Source organism: Gossypium raimondii, chromosome 6 (genome assembly GCF_025698545.1).
Source record: "Gossypium raimondii isolate GPD5lz chromosome 6, ASM2569854v1, whole genome shotgun sequence".
NCBI lineage: Eukaryota > Viridiplantae > Streptophyta > Magnoliopsida > Malvales > Malvaceae > Gossypium > Gossypium raimondii.
Genome location: NC_068570.1, coordinates 28,559,748 through 28,569,471, shown reverse-complemented (window position 1 = coordinate 28,569,471; position 9,724 = coordinate 28,559,748). Strand labels below are relative to the sequence as shown.

Below are 9,724 nucleotides of genomic sequence, written 5' to 3'. Positions count from 1 at the left end.
AAAGATTAAAAGTATCTTATAATAGTAACAAACTTATGACAAGGCCACTTCGAAGAGCACTTATTAAGTGGCTTTCGTAATGGTATATAATTAGGAAGAGCTCTATTAGGATACTTTAGTGAAATGACTTAATGACGAAATAAGCTTATAATTAATAGGTGAAAAGTCAAAACCTAAATATAAATTATTTGAGCCCTAATTATATATGTCCAATTGATCCCTCCGCTAGCTCGTTGAAACTAGAAATGAATTTCATATATAATCAAATGGATAGAAATGAATGAAAATAATAAAGTAAGAGAAAAGGGTTGTATTCACAAATAAATGTCTTTTCTTGTTAGGTATAGAAATGACTTGACAATTAATTTAAAGTTTTTCAAATTATTTTTAATTAATTATAACTAAATAATTGAAGTTCAAAATAGAATTAAATTAATTAGTCACTTTGTGAATCCGTTGAATAATAAAATTAAATATATTTCATCGTAGATTCTTTTACAAATAAAGTTGTTATAACTTTAACAAATTTAGAATTGGGTTGAAAGAATTATTTAACTGAAAATTTAATTTAGTTAATTTAATTAATTAATATTTATTTTTAAAATAGAAAATAAATATTCAGTTAGATTAAAATACAAAGTGTTGGGTTAAAAATTTAAGAAGAGCATACAATTGAATACAATATATGAGACTAATTCTCCTCGTAAAAAATGAGAAGGGTGACTACCCTAGTAATATTTACTAGGGTGTACTACCCACCCTCTAGTTAGAGTAGGAATATTTTTTATTTAAATAACATTATTTTACCAAGCTTGTTCAACCAGAATCCTTGTATCTCGCCCTATAAATAGATGTCACCGATTGACCTAAAAACATAAGTTTCATACACTGCTATTCTATCAAAAAATAGTGAAACTTTAATATCTAAGAATAAATTATATTCTAAGAATTATTTTATTTATTAGTTTCTAGTGAGAAAAATTACTTTCTATTAAAAATAGTTACATCGTTTCTTTTTCCGTGTTTGGTTTGTGTTGCTCGAGCCCACATTCAACGTTGTTCAGGGTACGAGGATAGCGGAGAATGTCGTTTTGAAAATCAAAATCGACTCGAATCCGTCTTGGTGCACAAAGCATGTGTACTTTTCGATAAATATTTATTGCTATAAATACCAAAAAGTGATTTGATTTTGAAAATTTTTGAACTTTCACTATAGCTGTTAAAATTAAAAATAAATCAATTTAATTTAATTTAATTAGTTCATTTGTTTCGTATAATCTAAAAATTGTTAAATTATCATAAAGGATAGAATAAAAAAGTTGAATAAAAATGATGATAAAATTCTCATAATAATAATATTACCATGGAGACCTAAAAGGTGATATCTTGGCATGATTAAGATTATTGATTCAAGGTAATCTTCCAAATCCAAATAAGAAAATGTAATGTAATTACAAAAATTTACATCACCACCGAAAATGTAAAATTTTCGAAAAATGTAAAATTTTGTAAGAATACTAAGGTAAGGTTTGTTTATTGGGGTTTGATTCTTTCTCCTATTAGAAGTCTCAATTTTTCAAATCGGTGAGTATGTCAATTGAAACAAGTATTTTAATATAAGAGAGAGATGACAATGAAGCGAAGTGAGATGAGTATAGATGTTTCTAAATTCACTACCGCTCCACAATTAGCAGTTCTACTCCACCTTTTTCAAATCAATAAGAATGTCAATTGAGATAAGTGTCGTGATGTAAGAGATAGGGATGACAAAGAAGCGAAGCAGGGCGAGAACAAATATTGCTCAATTCACTACCGCTCCACAATTAGCACACTCTGCTCCACCACCTATCCGCTCTACTATGAATGTATAATCTTGAAAAGTTCTATCATTTCCTTGAATGTTGGATGCATTCATTTTCGCCCTACCCTGCTCCGCTTCAATTTTATTATTGCTACTTATCTTTATATTTTTAATTTTTTTTTAAAATTAAGTATATATTTAAACATAATTCTTCAAAAAATATTTAAACATATAATATATGATTTTGTTCCTATATTACGCTCTTATATTTTTATCTTTTTTAATGGTTTATATATATATAAGGATAAAATAGTATTTTTATATAGTGGAGCGGGTCGGAACAAACAATTACCATAACTGCTTCCTTCTCACTTTTCAAAAGATAAAAATCACCTCGCCCATCATCCACTTTTCAAATAAAAAATATCCACTCCATCTAAAGTAAAATGGTTTGAAATTCATCAAGTGATTTGAGTTTTACCATCCCTAGTAAGAGAGGAAGGGAAGAAAAAAAATTTACAGTGAAGGCCGACAGAGTTTTTAAATACTCGATTAAACAAGGTTAGGCAAAAGGGAAACAAGGCAAAGAAGGTCACTAAGCTTGACAAGGTGTACAGCAATTAAGGCTAAAACAATGAACCCCAGGAAAGAACCCTAAAACTAATATCATGCTGAAAATTGAAAACTGCTATGTTTAATTGGCAAAGAAAAGTGCTGGAAATTGAAAATAAGAATTCTACACTTTAATCTGAATATTACTGTTGAATATATACCCTTACCATCCAAAACATAAATTACTACATCAGATCACATACTATACCTTAATAAATTAGAAAAAAAAATCAACATAGGCTTAATTCTAAGGATGCAATCCATCAGAGTCTCTTATCTAGGAATTTCCAAGAATAGCTAACTAGTTACACAGTTTTCCCACAACTAGACCCAGACCAGGGCAATGGATTTCAACTATTAAAATTCTTATGAAATAACTTGCAAACAGAAAAAAAACAGTATGAACCAGAGAGGCAAAATTTTCAGGACTTCCAAAACAATCAAAGTTTAGACTAACCGTTGTTAAATTGCCAGTAATTTTACAAGAAAAATTCCACTGTTTATTGGTTTCAGATCTCACATGAACATTCTCCTGCAATGCTCTGCTCATGCTCAGCTGGGAATTTGTAATAAGCTTTAACTTTCATATTTAGAGATGCTTGGGAAAAGAAACTAAATTACAAGACACATACATGTCATTCCAACTGAAAGCTCTCGTTTTGAACAACTTTTTTGTTGACATCTTAATTTGCAAGTCAATGTTGCTTCGATCAAAACCCTCCCTTATGCAGTTGCTTGAAATTTTCATCCAGTTGAGACAATCATGAAAAGCTGTAACTAAGAATCATAAAAAGATTCTCTGGATAGTCCGAGCAGAAGCACGGGAAATCAGCCTTCTAGCCAGATCAGCTGGTAAGCGAAGAAGTTGCTGTTGCAATTCAGGCGGCAGCTGCCACATGCATTTAGAGTAATAGCTAAATAGGGTGCAGATTTCCATGCATACAAAAGATGCTCAAGCATATGAATGTAGTTCTACAGTTCAAGGCAGTGTGGATCTACTTAAAGAATCTTTATCATTATAATAAAGCTAATTCTATTAAAATTGTAAGCACCAATCTGGACGAGGTATTGGAAGAATAAACTAAATCACAACAGCAGAAAATAGAAATACATGATATCAAACAGCTTGTAAAAGTTAAAAGCAGGAGAGAAACGGCCAGGAACCAAAGCCAAGGAAAACCCCAGCTGCACAAAAATTTGGGCTGAAAGCATACAGCTGAATGGAACAGAGGCAAATGGTTTCAAGCAAACGTTGAGGTTATAAAAAAGAAAAAATGAATTAATTGGTGTAAGGATCCTATAAAACATGTCTCCTCTTAATGATTACCTCGGGAATAATAGAAAGCATGGCCAGAATTTCTGAAACTAATGCAGGTTGATACGAAAGCAGTGATGATTCCTCCAGGTATGCGCTTTGATTATTGTTGGGGTTGCCAACTCCATTAACTTCCTAAAGCATAAGAATTTGAAGTCAGTCTATCCTCCAAGACAGTAATAAATTTAAAGTACAAGCCTCACTAGATTATAGGCAGCATAAGAAATGCAATGACCATTTCACGTTTTATGAGATATCAAATGCGTTCTTCACAATGTTAGCTGATCAACATTCCAGGTAGTATATAGGATCAGATTGCTTGATAATAGTACATCTATAAATTGTATGAACCTAATTAGATTTATGAACAAAGCTCTAAAATTATTACAGAAGTACAGATCTACTTACATTCCTGACAGATCAAAGTTTCACTTCTAGATATTCAATTTCATAACCAATTATAACAGAATATTATTTATGAAAGTCATCTATTTTTAATAAGCTTAACTCAATATAACAAGCCTCGGTAGAACAATGACTGATGTTTGACACATTTGAGTAATCCTTTTCTAGTCTATGAGGTGGTCCAAGTTAGGAGAAAATTCAGTTCTACAACTATGGCTATTGCAGAAAGTAGAACTAGGGTTTAAGATTCTATGAGCTTTGATTTAACACTGATCTCCTAGCAGTAGTTACATAGAGGTGAAAACTTTTGCTGTTGTGGAGGATTTACATGTCAACAGAAAGAGAGGAACGCCAACATTAAGAAAGTATTGAAACTATACAAGAATATTATACATCATTGCACTGAGCTTAATTATAGGGTTTTGAATAGTGTACAAAAGTGGAATATGATTTACCATCCAAGATTATATTTACTTATCTGAGTGCGGCATTTTTAATGTGGTCAACCTTGCAAACATATTCATTTGTTAGAAGTGTTTTAAATATAATCTGAGAGTTCCATCAAAATTCCATGTTCACAGTAATATTTAATTGTCTACCCGTATAGGTCCATCACCTTCTAACGATTTAGAAAATCCACAAGGCCTCAACATCTTCGTCTAAACAAGTGGACTTGTATCAAAGATAAGTAAACTTGCCTTTTTCCCCTTCATTTGTTAACTGTTCAGTACATTCTAAATGATATGCCAAATACTTAAACTCTCACCTCAAAGGATTTTTTATTGCTTTCAAGACCTGCCAACAAAAACATGAGGCGGTGAAATGTTCTCAAGTTGATTATGTCTTCCTTGGACATAAAAGAGACTGAGGATCCAGTAAAGGGTATTCTTGTTGTAGCCACAGACGTCAACGAATCAAGTGTTGCTAATCCAAGTGCATCCAAACCCTGTACCAATTTTCAGAAAGCAATTTGATACCAAATACAAGCACTATTAGTTGATGTAGAAAATTCCAAATTCTTAGGCAAGATTCTTAGGGATTTTTAGTCCAATAAATCTGGATTTGATAGTAATATCTGATCTAGAATCATGTAGTTGTGATAGGTCCTTGATCTATGGAGATTTCTTGAGATTTATGTAGATTCTTAAGGTTTGAATTTCCCCATGTAAATCTAGTTCTGAATAGAGTGAAAATGATTTCATACATTATTTTTCTGTTCTTTAACCATTTTGTTCATGGTATCAAAGCCAATTTGTAAGAGATCCTAACAGTTAAAACAGCCATGGCTAGAGAGTGGGTTTCAACATCTTCAGATGTCAATACCAATGGTACTTTGGAAAATGTTTTGAATAGTTTAGAAGGAACTACTGAGACATCACAATATCTACTGTGTAAATTGTTTCAATGCACACAATTATCAAGCGTGTCTTCCACTTGTTCCATAGCACAAAATGGTAATTATCTTCAAACCATAGCATTAATGGTAAGTTTAGTATAAGTATTATTTTTTACGCATGTTTTAGTATATGAGTTAGTAATAAACTAATTCAATTGATAATATTTGGCCACTTTCATGACTTATTTTTCGCTTATTTTGAAGAGATCTTATTTTTGCAAGAGTTTTTACTCATATTTCTAATTTCAAGTTTAAAATTGTACTAATTATTCTTTGCTTTATGTCTAACTATTGTAATACATATGTAATAAATAAGTTTTTCCTCATATTATTACACTAGTAGCGAAACGAGGCATCAATGTGTCTGTTAACTTTAGTCACTCAAATGATCACATGACAGAATGTTCTAAATTATTTTCTTCTTATAGTCCATGTGCAGGAAATCAATGTGTCTATTAACTTTAGTCACCCAACTGCTGGAAAAGGACTTGTAGCCGTCTCAAAATCTCTTATACTTAAAAACGTACTTCATGTTCCAAATCTCTCCTACAATTTGTTATCTATTAGTAAGCTAACTCATTATCTAGGTAATTGTGCTGTATACTTTCCTAATCACTGTGAATTTCAGAAAATGGATTCGGGGAAGACGATTGGCAATGCTAGGGAAAGTGATGGGCTCTATTTATTTTGAAGATGGAAGTTCTACATGTCGACAAGCTTAAGTAACCAGTTCATGGTCAGTTTTCAGTAATGATATGATTTATGGCATTATAGGTTAGGCCACCGTAACTTTCAAATTTTGAAGTACATGGGTTTATTTATCAACCAGTTTATGGTCCATTTTCAATTTTCATATCTATTGATGATCAGACACGTTTCTATTGGGCTTATTTATTAAAAAAAAAATTAGGGAAAAAAGTATATAACATGGTTCGGACTCAAATTCAAGAAAAAATGCAAAATTTTCAAAGCGACAATGGGAGAGAGTACTTTAACCTACTTCGGGAGCCTGCTAGTTGGAAAAAGGAATCATTTATTAAAGCTCTTGTACTGATACACCACAACATAGTAAAGTGGCAAAGAGGAAAATAAGCATCTCTTAGAAGTGCTTGGGTCTTTAAATGTTATAACTAAAGAGCCTATATACTTATGAGAGGAAGGCATTCTTACTGCTACTTACCTAATAAATAGAATGCCATCAAGAGTTAGACCAACGAGCTTTAAAATGTATTTTCTTGGTTAGGCACCAACAAAAATGGGTATTGATGCTTTGGTCCTCAAACAATTTTCTTTTCAATAACCATGGATGCCACATTCTTTTAGTCCTTGTTGACTATTGATAGCCTTAATAGGCTGTGTTTTAGGGATTTATTTTGCTGGTTATTAGAGATCTTACTTATTGTATAGATTTTTATTTCCTCATTTAGACCTACATAATTTATATATATACCTTTGTATTCTTGAGATGAAATACAAGTAATCATTCACAAGACCCTCAAAACTACTCATTTCCATCACTTTTTTCATGGTATCAGAGCTAGAAATCCAAATTTGAGAACCTATTTTTTCATTTTTTCTTTCTTTTTTTTAGAACACTAGAAACCCAAATGTGATACTTTCCACCCTAGTCTTCTCTTCTCTCATCGCAACCTTAAGAAGCTTTAGGACCTCACTGCCGACAAAACCCCAAGTTCTGGTGACCCACCTCCCTGTACGCGTCTCGCACTACCCTACTCCTCTATGATTGTCAAGCCAACCTATCTAAAACCACAAATTCATCCGAATAGACTTCCATCGGGACATTTTCTTTAGATGAAATTCAACATCTAAAGTGTCTTTTGCCCCAACTTAGCTCTTCCGCTAATGCAACATCTAATTTTGTGAAATTAGGTAATGCCTTTTAATGCCCACATCCATATTAAGTCATGGATTATTAATTTTGGAGTGAGTAGACACGACAGGATCTTCTAAAAATCTTTTTAACCACTCTCCATGTCAAACAAAAGATAGTATCCGGAGGGAAGAATCTATTCAGGGAGAGATTATTGGACATCTAGATAGGCCAAATTTGAGGACTTATGGAGGAATAAGGTAGAAGCTATCATGCACCCTACTAAATCCAAGCATCTACCTATCAGTGAGTCATCTATAATCCCTAATTCCACTAATGATTTAGAGTTACCTATAGCTCAAAGAAAAGGTGTTAGGTCTTGAACCAAACATCTTATATCTAACTTTATTTCATTGTCTCCTTCCTATAAAGCATTAGCCTTGTCCTGTATGTTTATTCCACAAGATTAGCGAAAAGCTTTCAACGATCTAAGCTGAAAAGATGCCATGACTGAAGAGAGGAAGGCTCTAGAAAACAATGAGACTTGAGAACTAGTTACCCCTCCGTAGAGAAAGAAACTGGTTGGATGCAAATGGGTGTTCACAATAAAATATAAGGCAGATGGTTCAGTTGAGAGGTTCGAAGCCATATTGGTAGCTAAGGGTTTCACTCGGACATATGGAGTAAACTATCAAATAAACATTTGCCCATGTTGCCAAGATAGCGTTTTGTTTGAAGACAATGCTTTACGCCTCATGGCATAGCACTTTTGTGCATAGCGAGGGCTTTAGTGTTTGGTGCGATGTTTAGATTCTACTTTTAGTTCAATAAGTGTATGATGTTTGGTTGGAATCCTAAGGATCCGAGTCCTATTTTGCTAGAGTGTACCAAGTGTTATAAATTACCAAAAATTGAAATTTATAATTACAATGTTAGCTAAAAAGAACACGAACGAAATGACATTTTTAATAAGTAGAAGTGATAGAATAATTAAAGAAGATCCTAAGAGAGACTATTGATCCCAATAGTAAATGAATTAATGAAACAAGAATTTAATTAAAGTCTCGTGTAATTAACAAGTGAAATAAACTTAAATGATATATTCATAAGTCCCATAATAAGAAAAGCTTTTCAATGTTATATTAAATGAATTGTGCGAGGTTTGAAGGACTTAGATAACTTAGTTTTGCTCTCCTTGTATTAAAAGAGTTTGAAATGACATGTATATAGACCAAGTGGATTTCATGTTATATTTGTCAACTTCCTGATGTGTATAAATGTTTTTAACACTTATAGGATAAGTTGTGGTGTTAATTTGATTTGATCATGTTTTTAAGATGAAGTTAAGTTCAAATGAGTATTTTTATTGTTTTGAAATGAATTAAAACAATTTGGTGTGATTTAATGGTGTTTTGGTATAATTTAAAATGTTTTTGAGCTACTTTGCTACAATCACGACATCATCCCTCGCAATGTCACGACATTGATCATACAGACGTTGCAACATCGTCCCTCGCAATGTTGTGACATTGATCATACATAGAGTGGCGCCGCGACGCCAAGTAATACAATGTCGCGGCATTATGCGATGTCACAAATCATACACCACATTGTCTCCCACTACACTATTTTGGCCCGTTTGGACTTTTGGTGGCTTGTTTTAGGTCTTGGACACCTCTGATCACTCCCAAACTTTTTGTTAATGGTTTTAAAATATTTCTAAAACCCTCAAATGATCCTAATCGTTATTTTATGATTTAATAAAATGTTTTAAGGTTTGAAATTTTAAGGGATTCAAAATTTCCATTATGTTTGTATTCCGGTAACACCTCTCATTTGTACCGTACGCCAGGACGAGTGAAAGCTGTTACACTAATAATAGGGGAAAAGAGAAAGAATAGTCAACCACCAAAAAGATAATCTTCTACCCAAATATAACTCCAATGAAAGAACTCAAACCAGCACTAGTGGACCCAATAATAGCAAGAGGCAGGAAATAACCCAAGGAAGTTAACGATGATGATCGAAAAAACCACCTCCAAGGGGTGTGCTTCACACATCAACGTGTGGATGAAGGCATAAATGCTTCTAGCGACGTGTGAGACTCATGCAAAGAGATGCTATCAGACTTCAGGGTTTTGCTGAAAATGATGCTGTGGATCTCCTATGAATGACGATGAGAAGTAAAAATGGGGCTAAGGGGGTACATACCAAGTTTATAATTCTAGGGTTTAAGAGAATCTAAGAATTTCAAAATTGGTCCTTTAAATATGGAATTATAACTCTAATACCATGAAGAAATTAAAGTATTTTCAAAGGAAATTTCAAAATCAGAAAGTAATTTAGAGATAAAACTGATTTTCT

The 9,724-nt window shown here is 32.7% G+C and overlaps 1 protein-coding gene across 6 annotated transcripts in view; it reads right to left on the bottom strand.

Annotated features, from left to right (window-relative positions):
* Positions 1 to 2,832: 2,832 nt before the first annotated feature.
* LOC105772914 (uncharacterized aarF domain-containing protein kinase At1g71810, chloroplastic) overlaps positions 2,833 to 9,724 on the bottom strand; it is a 28,617-nt gene continuing 21,725 nt past the window's right edge. For 4 of the 6 annotated variants that reach the window (XM_012594407.2, XM_012594408.2, XM_012594405.2 and 1 more), the window contains 3 exons: positions 4,900 to 5,079; positions 3,741 to 3,863; positions 2,833 to 3,302 (listed from right to left, as the gene is read on the bottom strand). In XM_012594407.2, the coding sequence (XP_012449861.1) occupies positions 3,198 to 3,302; positions 3,741 to 3,863; positions 4,900 to 5,079 (408 nt within the window). In that variant the 3' untranslated portion in view covers positions 2,833 to 3,197. The remainder of the gene's footprint in view (positions 3,303 to 3,740; positions 3,864 to 4,899; positions 5,080 to 9,724) is intronic. The other 2 variants (XM_012594409.2, XM_012594410.2) reach the window with 2 other exon arrangements.